Below are 19,374 nucleotides of genomic sequence, written 5' to 3' on the forward strand. Positions count from 1 at the left end.
GTACACAAATACATGTAATTCTATACTGTTTATGCTTTTATGCCATTAAGGTTGGAAGGCCTCCAGAAAATAAGACAAATTTGTCATTGATTCGCTGTAATTTCTTGATCATAAGATGTTGTTTGTTGATATGGAATGGTAGTTGTACATGTTGGTTGAGCAGATCTCTTGACCTATCACCAACCTGCCACACATTTCGTATACATTCTGTGGTTTAAATGGTTAGTAGGCAAAAATCCTTTGTCTGTAGCCAAGGTTGTCTAGATTTAAGTAAAAAAAATTGGTTTTTCAATTTTCTGAGGCAGCAATAATTGACTTATTCATAAAAAATGAGGCACCATTTAGCCAATTTTGCATCACAAAATGATTCTAGCAAGCAACTGTGTTATAGAATGAAATTTTTCAAAAAAACACTGTCAAGAGCATCCATATCACATGCACTTAATTATGTAAAAGGTGACCGAACTCTCAAGTTTCCATCGCTAACAGAACTATCTGGAGGGAAATAGAAGTCTGGGTATGCCACTATGGATAGCTACAAAGATCAAAACTTGCACTATCATTCACAAGTGCTAGTCACTACTCTTCTTGTTTTATTCCATGACTAGCATATAATAAATTCTCCCTCTTGCACCCTTTACACACCTTGACAGTAACCATTTAGGAATTCTTCAACCTTCTTAGTGCCTTTTATCGCTCGTGGTTGTGGTGTCAATTTACCTGCACAATCAAATTTTCTGCTAGCCAAAGCCCAAACACTCCATAAATGTTTAGCAGCAAACGCTCTGTCATTGACCCAAAAGAAAATCTTAGACCTTGTTTCATTGTTAAGAGTAAACCATAAAGCAAAGTATTAATAGGACACATTATCTTTTAATTGACAGACAAAAATCTAAACAAGTCAAGTAGAGATGCATTCCTTCGCTCTGAGCCAAACATATTACTAGATAGCGTGTATTCGAGACAGTATAACAAGTTAGAATAATCACTAGAGTCTGCTCCTAACATTTACAATTGTATTATATCATCCAACTCATACAGATCATAGGGCAAACCTTTCCTTTAACCAAAGTACTTACATGTAAGTATAAAATAGCATTTGTACTAAAGCGTATTTGAAAAGCGTAACAAAAGAAAACTACTAAAAATTATTGTTTTTAAGAAAGATACATATACAGGAAACGATAGACACTTTGATAAAGGATGTACAATAATATGACTAGCAGCCAACTCATCTATCTCGATCATAAGAAAATAGGGCCTTGACCTTGATTGAAAGTAACCTTCACCTTTTGAAACAAACTAGGTCTACTTGATCAAATGATACTTTGTGGATTATATAAAAAGGGAAATGAATACGGCGACGCGTATAATAAAACACCTATCCACTCCACTGCGAATGTATTGAAAACAGTTGAACAAGGAAACAGTTCCTTTGACAAAGTGGTTTTATCAAATGTGTTTTAGTAGATAGAAGATATAGCCAGATATCAGACTAAATGCACGCACAGACAGTCTATGTTTCTAAATAGAACCCATCTACATCCTGATCTCGTACTGCCATGGAGAACACGGACACGTAATCACTTCGCTGACAGCACTCCTCCACACCAAAAGGTTCAGCATTGCATCCACTAGGAAGAGGATTGATGCGGTGAAGGAGAGGATCTGCAAAGAAAGTAAACGGTGGGTATTGAAGTTGTGTGTAAAATGAACCAATCTGCATCAACTATCACCTAACGAGTGAGTAAAGCATGGTTCAAATTGGAGATGTTCAAATGCTGTATTATTGGCGAACCACTTGAACTCTAATGTGAAAACTAGAATGGTAAATGTGTGTTTTTCAATGTTTCTGTGAATGGGGTTGCATATACATTTGTTAAAAAAATTAATTCAAAATATTCCAACTACTGTAAAACCCCTATTTGAGTGCCACCCTTCATTTGAACGTCACCTCTACTAATACGCCACTATAGGGAAAGGTTGAACAATACTGGGTCATTACTGGGTCATGGCGTTCAAATGAAGGTTTTACGGTATATTTATGAGCGGTTACCATTATTATAACAGTTTCATCTTTACCATATTTTGTAGATTGCCAATACTCAACTTATTGTTATATTCAATAATATTATTATTATATATTCAATATTCAACTGCACCTATAAACAGTTTCAAAGCAAAGAACTATTTGTACAGACGGGCATCAGACAAACTCATATTTGCGTACATTTCACAAATATACCTAGAGATGTCTCTTCGTAATCATGACCGGGTATATTTCATTATACTGTTTGGCCCCAAAATCTTCAAACTTGAATGCAAGTTTTGGTCGGAAATGCACACAATTATTTCCGAAAGCATTACATTGTGCTGACCATGAACCATTTTATGCTAAACCTGCTGTTGTAACAGTCTTGAGCAAACTATACAAGTACAGTCAAACCCCAGTGTGAGAGATTTCCAAATTATACACACTCCGAAGCTACTATACAGGTACAGCAAACCCCGAATTGAGAGCAGTCCAATATATAAACACTGCAAAGCTAGTGTACAAGTTAATCCACAATTTAGAAGCAGGCTTATATATAAACTGCAAAACCACCATACGGGTACAGTCAATTCCCGACATGAGAGCAGTCAAATAGATAAACACTACAAAGCCAATGTACAGATACAGTTCAACCCCGACGTAAGAGCAGGCCAATATATAGTAATCACTGCAAAGCTAGTAAACAGGTACAGTCAACACCCGACTTGAGAACAGTCCAATAGATAAACAATGCAAAGTTAGTGTACAAATACAGTCAAATTTCAACTTGGGAGCAGGCCAATATATAAACACTGCCAAGCTATTGTACAGGTACAGTCAAACGTCAACTTGAAAGTGGTCCATTGTATAAATGCTGCAAAACTACTGTACAGATACAGTCAACCTCAATTTGAGGGCAATCCAATATATGAACACCGCAAAGCCAATATACACATGCAACCAAACTTCGACTTAAGATCAGTCAAATCTTTAAATAGCGCAATCGACTATAAGGTACAGTCAAACCATGACTATCTACAGCAATAGTACATTTAAATAAAATTTTAGCGGCCATGACGGGGCCCAAAGATAATGAACGCGGAAAACAACGATGAGAATAACAGAAAGGATGATATTGATGGGAATAATGCAAAAATAGCTGCAAACCGACTCTTTGATCTTGCGACCAAGTACGACTGAGCTACTTCCACAATAAGCGATACCAGTGAAATTGCGGCAAATAAGATGAAATCAAATTACGAATAAAAAACGTCGAGTTTAAATTAGAATTAACAAAGTTCTTTTGATTTGTTGACTGAGTATACATAAAATCCTTCGCTTGCTCCTGCAGTGAAGGACTCATCGGTATCATAGGTGTGTATGTCATCCATCAAGTTAAAAGCCTATACATTGATTATCACGAATTGGTAAAACTAGTTAAGCATATACAAAAGTTTATTATGTAAAAACACTCGTACTTCCATTAGCTACAACGCTAACTTGAAGTATTTTCAGGACTACAAGATATTGATTCCATTTAAGTTATTATAAAAAGAATGAAGTTAGGTGACATGTGAATTGAAGATATAGGAGTTTTATCATTAAATGAGCTAATTTCACATTTCGATGTTCAACTGTACAAAGGAACATGGCTTCATAATGGCGGATGAGTGTAAAGTAAAGAGATTTTGAATGACGTTCAGTATGAACTGAGTTTATATGACTACAACAGGAATGATGATTTTGCTAAGATTTGTGTGCTACGTTCAAAAACTTAATTCAATCAAACAACATAAAACAAAAATTACCGATGGTCAATATAAATGTGATCAAATTTACGAACGAGCTGTGAGTGAGCCCGATACGAAAATAAATGAACAAGGAGTTAAATGAAAAGGAATGCAAACAATGGAAAAGCCTGGGCAACAATTCAATTTTAAGGTCATGCAAAAGTAATGTAGTACGATTTACCTTCACAAAGCATCTGCTGTACACTGAACAATATATAACAGTATCGAATATCTAAAAACTAAACAATATATAACAGTATTGAATACATAGAGACTGAACAATATATAACAGTATTGAATACATAGAGACTGAACAATATATAACAGTATTGAATACATAGAGACTGAACAATATATAACAGTATTGAATACATAGAGACTGAACAATATATAACAGTGTTGAATACATAGACTGAACAATATATAACAGTATTGAATACATAGAGACTGAACAATATATAACAGTATTGAATACATAGAGACTGAACAATATATAACAGTATTGAATACATAAAAACTGAACAATATATAACAGTTTTGAATACATAGAGACTGAACAATATATAACAGTATTGAATACATAGAGACTGAACAATATATAACAGTATTGAATACATAGAAACTGAACAATATATAACAGTATTGAATACATAGAGACTGAACAATATATAACAGTATTGAATACATAAAAACTGAACAATATATAACAGTATTGAATACATAGAGACTGAACAATATATAACAGTATTGAATACATAAAAACTGAACAATATATAACAGTTTTGAATACATAGAGACTGAACAATATATAACAGTATTGAATACATAGACTGAACAATATATAACAGTATTGAATACATAGAGACTGAACAATATATAACAGTATTGAATACATAGAGACTGAACAATATATAACAGTATTGAATACATAAAAACTGAACAATATATAACAGTTTTGAATACATAGAGACTGAACAATATATAACAGTATTGAATACATAGACTGAACAATATATAACAGTATTGAATACATAGAAACTGAACAATATATAACAGTATTGAATACATAGAGACTGAACAATATATAACAGTATTGAATACATAGAGACTGAACAATATATAACAGTATTGAATACATAGAGACTGAACAATATATAACAGTATTGAATACATAGAGACTGAACAATATATAACAGTATTGAATACATAGACTGAACAATATATAACAGTATTGAATACATAGAGACTGAACAATATATAACAGTTTTGAATACATAGAGACTGAACAATATATAACAGTATTGAATACATAGAGACTGAACAATATATAACAGTATTGAATACATAGAGACTGAACAATATATAACAGTATTGAATACATAGACTGAACAATATATAACAGTATTGAATACATAGAGACTGAACAATATATAACAGTATTGAATACATAGAGACTGAACAATATATAACAGTATTGAATACATAGACTGAACAATATATAACAGTATTGAATACATAGAGACTGAACAATATATAACAGTATTGAATACATAGACTGAACAATATATAACAGTATTGAATACATAGAGACTGAACAATATATAACAGTATTGAATACATAGAGACTGAACAATATATAACAGTATTGAATACATAGAGACTGAACAATATATAACAGTATTGAATACATAGAGACTGAACAATATATAACAGTATTGAATACATAGAGACTGAACAATATATAACAGTATTGAATACATAGAAACTGAACAATATATAACAGTATTGAATACATAAAAACTGAACAATATATAACAGTATTGAATACATAGAGATTGAACAATATATAACAGTATTGAATACATAGAGACTGAACAATATATAACAGTATTGAATACATAGAGACTGAACAATATATAACAGTATTGAATACATAGAGACTGAACAATATATAACAGTATTGAATACATAGAGACTGAACAATATATAACAGTATTGAATACATAGAGACTGAACAATATATAACAGTATTGAACACTTAAAGACATACAATTACAAAGTAAATGTGATCTAAGGTCAATGAATATAAAATAGAACCTGACGAGCAGGTGCGAGCTGAAACTCTGCCAGAAAGAAGCGTAGCTTTCAAAATACTAGTCATTCTAAGGTAACAAAAAAACGACAAAACAACATCACAGCTATGAAGTTATAAAAAAGAGAAGACAACTTACTGTCGCGACGGCATATTGAGGATAGATGGTCATCTTGAACTGAGGCCAGAGGACTCCACAGCACACACAGATTCCGATGGTGAGCAGGGCGAGCAAGAAATGGTAAACAAACATCTACAACAAAGTAAAGGATAACATATCACTGACTACAGATGATTGGTGATAAATGATTGTAACAAACTTGACTTACTGGTAGTAACTGTCATTTCAGCAGCGATTCCACCAGATTACAACGTCAACAATCACCCAAGTATGGAATATATCACAGTAGTAATGTATGTAATACTTTCAAGTATGGGATATACCCCAGTAGCTATATATGTAATATCTTCAAGTATGGAATATATCACAGTAGTTATGCATGTTACATCTTCAAGTATAGAGTATATTACAGTAGTTATGTATGTAATATATTCAAGTATGGACTAGGTTACAGTAGTTATGTATGTAATATATTCAAGTATGGACTAGATTACAGTAGTTATGTATGTAATATATTCTAGTAAGGAATATATCACAGTAGTTATGTATGTAATATATTCAAGTAAGGAATATATCACAGTAGTTATGTATGTAATATATTCAAGTAAGGAATATATCACAGTAATTATGTATGTAATATATTCAAGTAAGGAATATATCACAGTAGTTGTGTATGTAATATATTCAAGTAAGGAATATATCACAGTAGTTATGTATGTAATATATTCAAGTAAGGAATATATCACAGTAGTTATGTATGAAATGTTTGTGAATTGTAAGCATGAAATATATCAAAGGATTTACAAAAATTTAAATTACAAAGATTTAAAAAAATGTTCCGGTTGGCCAGTTGCACTGGCCAACCGGAACATGGTAACCATGGTAACAAACATAAACATGAGTCTCATATGTTGTTCCAAAATCTTCTCCCTCGGTATGCCGTGACTAAGTAACTTGTTGACGTTAGAAGCAACTAAATATCGCCAGATGAGTAGCAGAGCACAGTTGTGACACTCGCTAGAAAAAGCATTGAAAAAATCAATAATTGTAAAAATGCTATCATCTTCGATCGTTTTACGAACACAACATAAAAAACCATTTTTAACCACCAACCTTTTTCACGGCTACACGCATATGAAACTTTATCCTCTTTAGAGAGTGAAACAAAAAATCATGGGGTTTGTATTTTTGTTTACAAATAAGTTTGTTTGGTAAAATTAGATATCTTTCTGGTAACTATCAACAAATTTCACTTCACATAATTCATTATCGTCTGCCCATTTCTGCTTTTTGATTCGCTCTTTACTTAGAGCCTATAATTTACTCATGTATGAGAAACCAATGCTAACACATTAGCGAATAGTTAACTTAAGCTATTGATTCTACCACATCTGCTCCGCTTGTAACCAAATTACCATTGATCTTTCTAACATAATAATTATTATGCTAAGGAATTAATAAGACGGAATGAAATCATAGACATTCCCTTTTTTCTTGTTTTTAGGAACTTATGATAAAACTATTAACCGCAAAACTTGATAAGTTTTGCATCAAATAAGAAACGTGAAATACGTGATTTTGTAAAACAGACAATTGTACTGCACATGCAGATGAGAGTCACACACTGTTTACAGATGTTCATTACTGTCAATGAAAATGCAAAATTTAGGCGTCGTATTGCAATCAAATCTGCATAAAAAGAGATGACCCGACAGACATACTGAACGCTGATGAACTTTCACAAACGCTTGTTTCGAAAAGTACAGAAACACATTAACAGTCTGAATAAATGCTTTATAATTTAACGAAAAAGGCTAAAAGAGAGTATTTACCTCAATAGTCAATCACTCCATTGCAGCGAAGGATAATGGTCAACAGATTTTAATAATATCAACACGGAGCAACTCGAGTGTATATGTCCAATCAGCGTTTGTTATATACCAGTGTGTTTTTTTTGTTAGTTACTGCCATATTTCGAAAGCCTTAAAACGTTGATGTACATGTACAGTATGTATGTTAGGCATGTTATAACTTTTATGCTTGTATGCGTTTCAACCAGCTGAAACCCTATAAAAGTACATGGATTGAGACATGTGGAGGTCACCAGCCATGAGCGGAAAACAAGTAGCCTGAAAATGAAAAATTCCATTTATAAGGAAGTCCTTCTAAGCTCCCTTTATAGACAAATGCCAAGAGAAAACGAATGTAACTTACGAGAATTGGGAAGAAGTCAGGAAATCGAGCATTAAGGTTACAAAGGAAGAGAATGATCCAAGCGAGACAGGTGCACACGCCAAGAGCACCTATGATCTGAATATATACAGTACTCCCGATGCCCGTAAAGAAGGAGCTGAAGACAACAGTGATGACGAGGCACACCTACAAAAGAGAAGACGGGAGTAAAAGTGAAGTAATGGCTGGATTTGGAATGGATAGTGGCGTATATAGTATCTGGTACTGATATATCTATATATATACAGTATATATACAGTAAGTCGTCGCCTTACGACCTATGCGACGAACGTCCACCTGACTTCACAACTACATCCGTGGGAAAGTCAAGCAGCTCAGCGCGAGGCGTAGTGTAAGCCGAAACTGGCTTTTTACGCGCAATGGAAAAGGGGTTATGAGTGTCAATCCATCATAAACCGATTCAGATTACCGCAATGATGCTATCAAATATGCTGCGAAACTACAAATTTATAAGTTATAACTTATAATAATGATGCTACAAATATACATTCAAGAACAAATGACATTAACAAATCATATTTATAATACATTAAGGAGAAAAAAATAACATTTTAAAACAAAAATTAACATTTTCAAAACAATATTAGCATCATTTGCTTATTATTACTATTGATTATTGCTTTCGTTTGGAACCATTTTATATTTTTATGGCTGTTCAATACTTTCCATGGTGTCTTCTGACCGCAACTCTTAGCGTCTCACAGACTCTCACCGCAACTCCTCCATGCATTTCTCGCGCAAAAAAAGAGAAACTGTGTGGAATCAAAATTTTAGCCTCAACTACGTAGTAGCACATATTCCATCGCAAATGCAAAAGCCTTTTTTTACATACATCGAAGTATCAAAACTGTTAAAAAAGGAACTACTATTAGCCTGATACAGTTACTAATTTTTTCTATGATGTTGCATTCAAAGTTTTAAGTGACACTATACAGAATCGACTTACGTCCAAATCGTCTTACAACTGGCTGGCCCGAACCAAACGCGGCCGTATGTCGAGGATGACCTGTATTTAATATTATTTATATGTTAGTACAAAGTAGAATATAAAGAGCACTTAGCTGTTAGTTAATTACTACAAATTTGTTTCAAGTAGATATTGATCTGCTCTCATCAGGTGATAACTACAGAAAGCTTCAGAAAAATGCACAAAGTGTATTGAGTGCTTTTTCTTTCTTATCCTTAACGAAATGAGTGTTTCTAACAATAATAAATATACATAAATTTTTGTATTATAAAATTATATATACAAATATATATATATATGTATTTTTGAATATATATATTCAATATATGAATATACTTCCGTAGTTGAATACCAGGCGTTGCCCAGGTAATAAATGCCTTTGCACAGAAAATGTATTTTTATTTAACGTATGACAACAGTTACCATTCTAACTTTCAAACTTCAAATCATGAAAAAAGTGTTTTGTGCAGTTTAAATAAATTGAGAGAAAACAGAAAACACTAACTGTAAAGGTTGTTTTACTCAACTAAAACTGTTTTATCATATGCATTAGTATTGTAATCGATATTGACCAGGCATTGAATAACTCTTAAAATAGTCCGGGATCTGGGGAACTCTCTGATCTGGGAAAGGGGGGGGGAGGTCTGGGGACCCTCCGAAAAGTAAAAATTCTAGAATAAGAAACTAATTAAACCATAAGCATCTGCTTCTCTTTCGTAGGTTCCTTAGATAGATGTGAGGGTCAAAGACAATTAAGAGACAAGCCGAATGGTGCCACAAGCACTTTTACACTTTACAAAACCTTACGAAAAAGACAAAGCCACGGCGACTGCTAACACAATGATGCTCATTAGATACATGGAGAGATCTCACTGGGCCAGAGTATGGGAGAGATTCGTGTATTGTGGTTTGGTTGTTTTATTTCATCTATTTGATGTTTTTATATAAATAAATATAAAATATTTAATATACCAATAATAATTTTTAATATTATTCTTTACCCCACGAAGTACTGAAACAGCAAAAGCTGAATTACAAAATAGTGAGAGATTACTGTACGGAGTTACATCTATGATTAAACCGGAGTTACACCTATAATTAACCCAGAGTTACACCTATAATTAACCCGAAGTTAAATCCATGATTAACCCGGAGTTACATCTATGATTAACCCGGAGTTACATCTATGATTAACCCGGAGTTACATCTATGATTAACCCGGAGTTACATCTATGATTAACCAGGAGTTACATCTATGATTAACCAGGAGTTACAACACACTGTATGATTAACCAGGAGTTACATCTATGATTAATCCCTTCTCTCCAAACAGTCGGTCACAACTTAGTTTACTGATTAGGAAAAGAAATGGCATGTTATTGACTGCGCAAAACTCTATTACATCATCATACGACAGCTCAATGACCTACTGTATGCACCACTTGTTATTAATAAAACATTTGAGCCATTGAACAATGACTAGCTGAACTTCGGGAGTAAACTGTATGTAAGACGAGTCAATGCTGAGGGGATTGAAAAATGCTACATCGCGATAGAACTCCTAACATATCTTCCCTTAGCGTCTCCAACTTATCAAACTAAACATTAACGAGTTCCTATACTCAGCGTGCATAAACCTTTCAAAAACTTTCCATCATCAGTAATCAGTAGAAGCACGTAAGCTACCTTCTTTGTGAAGGAGCAAAAGGAATAAGCGGCCAAGTCTAGCAGAAGAACATATGAAGAGGCTGACCAAGCAAAGAACACAGATAATACTATCTTGTTCTTCCACAGTTCTATTACAGTTCAAATGCTTGCGATATATGAGCAATCCCTTAACCCATTCAGGCCTGTTCCCGGTTATTACGGGAAGAGTTGGGTTCTCCTAGGGCCTGATCCCGGATGCTCCAGGTTAATAATCAAGCATGATGTCTGCTTAGCTTATTGCAGGCAGCAGCTGTACATGTTTTAAGAGCATTGTTGCGAGAATTGGATTTTTCCTGGCAATTATTTAATTTATTTTGGACGGTTGGGAAAGCTGGTAATTACCGGTAAATACCACGGAAAAAATTGTAAATTGTATTTTTAAAAGAAAATTTTAAAGCTTCACAAGAAAAATATGTGTTTGTGCAGTTTATTAGTTTTTCAAGAAATTAAACTGTAAATATTGAATCAGTTAATGAACCTTTGTCAGTTATCATCATACCAACTAACACAGGTTTCACAACTTAGAATAACTAAAAGACCTGCACTTAGATTGTACTTGAAAGTTGAGCTTATCCCAATCAACTTAAACAACAAAGGTTGGACTTACCCTTTCTACTAGCAAGTATTTTGCTAAAATAATTCACCGAATTCAAATATTGGTTGAAAAAAAATTACTCAGAAGGAGATTCGTACAATTTAACACCAACAGGATGTCTAGCCATGGAGTATAATGAATACAAGTATTTAGAGGGGACAACGAACACGAAATAAACAGCTTGCTGGGATGATGTTAATTTCTTATTCTCTGGTAATTCCTTCAATTAGAAATAGTAACATTAGTTTAATCCAATCAATAGATTGATGAGAAGCTATAAAAATTTAGAGTGACCAAAGAAGTTAAGTGTGTAGAAAGGCATTTATCACTGACATGGTTAGTAACAATGATGAGCAATGGTTGGAGGTTGATTCATACTATAGTGCCATATGGCGGTGCGAATAACAAAATACTTTAATGATCTTCTGTAATAACAATGCTCACACTATCACAAACACATTCGCTGTTTACATCAACGAATAGTTCGCAGTACAGTGTTCTATGAACTAGTCCCACAGCAGATGTCACGAAAGAATTATAAATCAAGCAATCCGCGACAACCAATCACCATTGCCAAAATGGTGCGCATTGCGCAGTATGTCGTGGATGTTCGGCGAACTATCGGAAAAGTGACAGCTGCAATGATATACATTCAACATGGTATTTAAAATATGAGCTGTGGACGAATTCAATAAAATAATTTCGAGCATTCACTGAATATGGTTATATGACAGAGAGCCAGTTATTCTAGCCTACAAGCTAACCATTTACACAGATCTCATACAACTGTTTTTAGCTGTCACCTGTTTATAAGTGTTACCTATAAGGTGTTACCATATCGGTAAGTGTTACTTACCGATATGGTTATTCCTTACCTCAACAATAGCGTAAACTACAGCAATTCTACAGATTAGAAGGGTTTTCGATTAAAACCCAGTCGTTGTGTTCATCTCATATTCATACACCTTAACAAAATCCAACTGCATCCTTCAAAAAACAACAAAAACCCTGAAACCAAACCTGGCTCCAAGTCATTCATTGTTGACATTAAGTACAAGTACATTGTCCAGCATACTTTACTACTCTGTGTCAACAATGGGAAGATCAAGTTTTTGACGACATTAGAATTTGGATAGAACATGCATCGGCACAAAGCAGAATCGTCACATGAGCATCATTCTCTGGTAGTTTATACTGATGACAGCCGACTTTCTTCTACTGTTTAGCAATTCTACTAGGAATAGCAACCTCAAAACCAAAATGCACGCATCTTTCAGCCAACTACTGCCGTTTGATGTCGTGAGACATTGCTTATGAAGTGCCTCTATAACAAGTGGCTGTTTAGGAGTGAACGGCTTTTCAGATACGAAGTTGACATTTACAAATTACATTACGGAGCTGTCCTCCTTTTCCTCATAACGCACTGGTTGCACTGGCTACGCTAGTAGGCTAGTAAACTAGCCGAGCAGTGATAAACTGGCTAGGGTGACTAAGCAAACCATAATTTCATTCCTGTCTGCCTATTATGCACACTGGAATGAATCATTGATATCAATAAGAAGGGGCTGCGCATGGTGCTTTATATTGCCCATTGACCTATTTAAATCTGATTGTGTCAGCCACGGCAATGTCAAGGATTTTTTAAGTGAGAATAGAATGTCGGCAAATTTGCTGTAGAGTAAAAAGGTTGACACATTTCACAGCCTGAAATGATGAACTACACAGCCAGATGAACTACACAAAATTTTAGTTGATGTTATCAGAAAGCAGGGGTATTTTTTATCGTTTGAGATGGTCTGACTACCAGGATGTTTCAAGATTAAAATTGACCAACTCGATTGTGATTAAAACGGTCAGATCAAGTGAAACTGCGATTATGACATCTATAGATGCAAAGCAATTAACAGAATACAGACGCGTAACTCTGAAACTTAGACACTAGCCGATATCAACTATAGCAACTAGTGACATCATTTTGGCATGTATTTTTCTTTTAAGTGTTTAAACTGAGATCAAGTTTGGCCGATTTCAGTTTTGAAACATCCAGATCACCTCAAACATGAAAAACAATCTTGAATGATGAAAAATACCGATAAACCTTTTTGACAGAATCTGCTAAAATTTTGTGGGTTCCTCTTTAACACTAGGAACTACACGAGGAAATGACGACTGCTACTGTACAAAGTATAACATATGATAACTGGAGAGTTGACAAACGAATACCCCATTCCACAATTGCATCTTTGTTCCATATAGATATTTCTATAGAGAAAATGCCCAAAGAGATAGAATCCAATATAAACGGTCTACTCTGAGAACTTAGGGCCTCCATTAAGATGATCTTGGCTAAAGGTAGAGGGCAGTGTTCTAGAGGGCAGGTGCTTGTCAAGCAACCTACTGTTGAACACACCATGTCCACAGTTCATACTCATGTCTGAGAAGCCAAATATAACACACCCACGCTACACTTTCATACAGTGTAACTTCTTATTGAGCGACACAGTTAATTAGTCAGCCAACGATCTGAAACAGACCGAGAAACCTAGATTATGGTGAGCCATTTTACTCGGCCCCCAAAACATGCTCGTTACTGATGAAAACCTTGGTCTGAGCCACAGCAATGACCTGAGATAGCAGTTTTAAAACCTTTTTCTTAATGGGCTGTCCAATAGGGCAGACACCATATTCAATAATTTTATATGATTTGAACGTCTTAAAGCCCGACTCTTATACAACTAAAACCTTCAACTTTGCACGGAGAGAGGGCACTTATTATCATAAAGTGTGGGAGAATGAACAGAAAGATGAGCAAAGTTCATACATATAAACTTTCCAGGACTATTACAAAAGTTTTGCTTTTTCGACGTGTGGAATTCCCAATAATTTTTAACCGGCAAGCGTTAGTCAATTTCATTGGCTATTAAAAATTACAAAAGTTTTTTTTACAATAACACTTGTAATATAAATTGCACTTTTTAGTAGAATCCATTTGGATAATTTTATTCATAAAACATTTTGATTCAACATGGCGTCATAGAAGTTTATAGCGACAGAGTTTTTAATGTAAGTTTTCTACACTTTTTCGGTCCATTTTGGATTCCGTTATAAAACATCTTTCACAATCACCTAGCCAATCATGACAAAGATATGAGTGAAAATATTAGGCACTGCTTAAACACGAAAATGTGTCAGCTAGAGTGTGAATGATCACGAATTCGTGTGAGATTTTTTCTGTGTGCTCCAGCCTCAAAGATGTCTTTTCAACTACCTATACCGTATATTACCATGTGCAATTCAAATACAAAAACACTTTTCCAAATGTACCAAAATTTTGTTAACAAATGATAACAAGCCTCATTATAGAAGCCATAATCTAGAAAAGTTGTATGGCGATTAAAGAACGAAAAAATGTCTTGTTATATGTTAAAATCAACGGAGCCTTGCGTACAAATGAGGAGTGACACGCTGAAGATTAATTGTAACGTGACATAGAACTTGTGGGACACTCCAAATACTTGCTGGACATAAGATTACCACACCAATAATTGTTACAACTGATGCCACGAGTAAATGTACAGCTATGATAATAAACTATATCATTAAAGGAAGTGGGGTTAAGGACAAAAAAAAGGAAAATTGGAGAAAAGAGGAAAATTGGATATCTTCAGGTGGTCTTATATTTTCCATCAAAAATATTGATGAAAAGGGTTGCTTTGATGGCAAGTGAAGTCAAGCCAGTCATTAACCTGTCATGGAATGTATTTGCCAACCAAGGCACAATACAGTGGATTTTCGCCATAAGATTTTAATTCATTCCAGTACTGGAATCATGAGGCAAAATATAGAGTCATATAGAAATCCATAGTAGGCCTAAATATCTAATGCAAACACCCTCTCGTAAAAATCATCAAAATTTTATATGTATGGTACATATTAAAAATTAGTAACAAAATAATATGTTAACCTTAGTAACTATAGTTACCTACAATAATTTTAGTGTATTTAGTGGTTATGATCTGCAATAAAATGTAACGCTACAATGTAATATGTGCACTAGCCTATGTACTGCAGGGAGTTATTGCCTTCAAGACAGACGTATAACATAAGCGTTGGATTTAACTTGAAGGAATTTAGCTTACTAAAGACATACTTAAAGCTAAGTTTTAGTATGTAATTTTAAATATTTTACTGAACTTTTTCATTGCTAAAATTTTATAACTTATCTGTTCCGGTTTTGCTTTCACAATAACTAATAACGAACAACGCTGAACTAAGCAAGATCGAGCATCGTATCTCGTTCATTCGTTGTAACAGGGATTTCGGTAAATATGATATCGACATTTTTATAATTCCAATGTAATCGGAACACCGAGTTTGAATTTAAAGAAAAATTCTGGTCGAGTTGGTATGGTGAAAAATATTTCGTATGGAGAGGGCAAAAAATCAGCATGTTCCACATCACAGTGCAAAAAAAATGTATAACAAGGTCATCGTAACCGGAGGGCGCATTGTACATTATAAATATGGTTATAGAAAAACTTTCTAGTAACGACCAAATTTTTTGCTTTACTAAAAAACTTTTTAACACTTAGTTTTCAATTACTTGACTATAATACAAAATATGAAATACAAATGAATGGTGTGGTTCTAAAAATCCTAGGAACAGAAGCAAAGCTACAGAATACAAAGCTACAGCTGTGAATATGTTTTGATTCATTCTGTCAAGCGATGTTCAGGTAAAACTATCTGTTAACACAATATATGGTGTTAACAGATTGTGTTACCTTTGTTTAACCCTTTATCAGATTGTTTTACCTTTTAACCTTTGTTTAACCCTTATACTGTTAAGCAGGGCCTTTTATGACTTTCAAATTTTGGTTTGCTAGAATGGATTAAAATGGATATGCATATTTTGACAAGTCGTTGTCCGAACAAGGCATAAAAGATTGCGCAATGTTCAAGGGTCCTGCTTGTGTATACAAGACTAGACTTCAATGTGTCAAAGACATCGTATACACGGTTAATTCTCAATATTCAGACTGTGCTTTCTAGACGTGAAGTTAACTTGAAATTTGAGTTTGGTGAAGTCATATGCTAGGGTGGAGTTAAAACCCTAACACACTTCGGAAGAACGAGAAAAAAAGCTAGTTTACTTTATCCAATTTCTGTTTTTTCATTGAGCTCTACAAGCTTGGAGTTTCAAAATGATAATTACTTCAAAAGGAGTTGTGCTCTCTTAATGATTTTTTAAAAATTTCTCTCTTAGAAAAGATTTCTCTCTTCTAAGTGCTTTCGCAGCAGATGAAATGCTTTTAATACAATCTAGGATCATAGGACCTGTTTGTATACACAAAACTAGGTTTCAAAGCTTTTCCGATCAGAAAACTATCGAAAAATTTATTAATGGCTCTTGAAGATACTTACTATTTGGATCAACTTAATGAGAAAATTCCAGGAGCAGAAGTAGGCTCCATTAAACTTGATTGGTGGAGTTGGTGGTCGTCCAGCTGCCATTGTGAAATGTATAGTTGTAGATCAGTTCTAAAATCACATTAACAATTTCTTATTGATCAGACTAACGATTTGAACAAATTGTGGATTCAACCATAAAATTGACAAACACAAAACATGGTGTGATGAAGTGTTGATTGAACCAAAACTAAGCTTAGCAATAACAATCAAACTCTAGTCATCATGATGCACCACAAAACTAATTAGCCAGCAGACCAGAATTTGCAACTTTATATTATGATCTTTATCGTATGTTTTATTTCAAAACAATCAGAAGTATAAAAGCCTTTAAACACAAATTAATATATTAAATTACTTTATTGGCAATGATAACCTGAAACAATGGCAAACAGATTTCATAACAAAACAAAGAGCTCATTAAACAGACCAACACACGTAAATATGATTCTGAATGGGCACTTTGTCGTTATAAGAAGCTTTAGTGAAAAAACAATGGGTTTCATGGTGCTTGCAACGTCGTCTAAGAAAATATACCACAAATAATTTAGCTATTAAAAACAGCAAGCAAACTATAGAGTAATATATATAGCTCATGGGTGACTATTTTCTTCGTATTTAAATAAAACTAGTTTTATACTAAAAGACTAAGATGCTTTCGCTTGATAGTACTTTTATCTCAAATGTCGAGTATTAAATTCAAAAATACAAGATATTAAATAGATTGCAGTAGTGAATAAACAGAAAATTGCAAGTTTTACGCTCAAAAACAACCTGTAACAAGTGCTCACCCTTCCAACACAAACGTTTTTAGGAATTAACTGTTGTGCCGATCGTAGCCTGGGACAAGCAGCAAGACTTTCAAACTGAAGCTGTAACACTGCAATTGGCTCATGAACGCGCCTATACAAACTATTTGCCAATTCAACAACTGTCATGGTGGTCAACGTTTAATATAACATTACCGTCAGGACATTCGCAAGATCTCCAATATGGTTAGTAGGTTCCTCGTATTAGCTGTACTAATTATTAAACCGGAACATATATTTGACCCAGCAAAGAACGATATTGTAAAGTCTAGGAACTCGTCTAACATACATTTATTCTAATGCAATGGCTAATAACAAAATTACCTACCGAACTACAAAACGTAAGATTAGTTTTCCGGGTTGCCTACATAGAACCAAAAAAATTGTTTCGCTTTTTGGTACTTAGGCTAAAAAAAGCTAAGTCTTTTCCAATGACCTCTATTGGTGGTATAGGTCTGAGTAGAACATAGAATCATAGAACATTATACCGAATCAAGCCTGACCTATAGACCTCGTGAATTTCGAGAAGTAGTTTTTGATAGCACGTGCAGTTTTATCTGTCAATTAAATAGCCTACGATCTTAACTAGTAACTTGGTTTTTATCGAATGTACGACAGTCAAACATTTTTAAACACAGTTTATGTGTTTAGCCATTCCACTTATACTGGATGTTACATTATTTCCATGCTTCAGATCGTGTTTCAACGATTCATTATTGCCATTATTGGTATCAGAATGTCTTGTTTAATTTTTTTTTAGAATCATGTTTTTAATCTATGTGTGCTAAGACCAATGACAAATTCTGCTTTGTTCAGAGTTTCTCTGCAATTGTATGCTTTTACCATTTCTCATCTTACACTTGTTATTTTCTGGAAAGTTGAGCCTACTTTTAGAAGAATCGAAGCAACTTCTGTGGGACTACAAACTTTGATCTTCTTATACAAAACTTTCTCATGATTTTTTAAAAGTTTGGCTTGAGCGTTGTTGCTTTTTATATTTTTTACTTCGATTTCCTTCATTATATTATTCTATTTTATATTATTAGTCTTTTCGACTACGCTTTTCATTCTGCCCCCCTCTTACCTCAGACTCTTACGGTCTTACCTCAGACGAGGTAGAACTTCCTAGCAATTTAATTTAAATCTAAAGGCAGCCTCTATTTATTGGGTTTGTTTTGAGTCAGGGTATAACTTGGAGAGCAGCACACTGCTGCTTAGGATTATTGAGTTTTGGTTGTGTGCCCTCTGATGTCTCGAATTGTTCATGTATGAAGTCCCATTTTAAACTACTTTTAAAATATACTAGAAAACGTAATTTTTCAAACGGCTTATTGATACAACGCTACAAACAGCCCAAGTATTGAATAAAGTGAGGACCTATATTCGCTTTTCTTTCATTTTGGTCATTCACTTTTTCCTAACGAGACAACCTCAGAACTATAGAATAGATTGTTTCCTTTTTATTAGCAACTATAGTATTTGCTTACTTTAAATTGTCTATTGATTCTCTAAACATTTGAAGATGAGTGCAATTCTTCT

At 34.0% G+C, this 19,374-nt stretch overlaps 1 protein-coding gene across 2 annotated transcripts; it reads right to left on the reverse strand.

The window, feature by feature from the left end:
* Positions 1-999: 999 nt before the first annotated feature.
* On the reverse strand, positions 1,000-18,105 carry LOC137393614 (uncharacterized). 2 transcript variants are annotated; one of them, XM_068080244.1, is made up of 5 exons: positions 17,992-18,105; positions 16,982-17,098; positions 8,250-8,414; positions 6,054-6,167; positions 1,000-1,668 (listed from the first exon to the last, which is right to left on the reverse strand). In XM_068080244.1, the coding sequence occupies exons 2-5, from the start codon at positions 17,069-17,071 to the stop codon at positions 1,540-1,542; spliced, it is 498 nt and encodes a 165-aa protein (XP_067936345.1). In that variant the 5' UTR covers positions 17,072-17,098; positions 17,992-18,105; the 3' UTR covers positions 1,000-1,539. The 2 variants fall into 2 exon arrangements, with proteins under 2 accessions (XP_067936345.1, XP_067936346.1); XM_068080245.1 differs by lacking the exon at positions 17,992-18,105 and adding an exon at positions 17,818-17,934.
* Positions 18,106-19,374: the final 1,269 nt, after the last annotated feature.

The sequence above is a fragment of the Watersipora subatra genome, chromosome 4 (assembly GCF_963576615.1).
Source record: "Watersipora subatra chromosome 4, tzWatSuba1.1, whole genome shotgun sequence".
Taxonomy (NCBI): domain Eukaryota; kingdom Metazoa; phylum Bryozoa; class Gymnolaemata; order Cheilostomatida; family Watersiporidae; genus Watersipora; species Watersipora subatra.

Excerpts from the sequence above, each read along its gene's own strand:
- LOC137393614 (XM_068080244.1), bottom strand. The coding sequence starts at position 17,071 with ATGGCAGCTGGACGACCACCAACTCCACCAATCAAGTTTAATGGAGCC. Across the intron at positions 8,415-16,981 it reads TCATTAAGTTGATCCAAATA|GTGTGCCTCGTCATCACTGT; the intron begins GTAAGTATCTTC and ends TCTCTTTTGTAG. Across the intron at positions 6,168-8,249 it reads CTGACTTCTTCCCAATTCTC|ATGTTTGTTTACCATTTCTT; the intron begins GTAAGTTACATT and ends ACTTTGTTGTAG.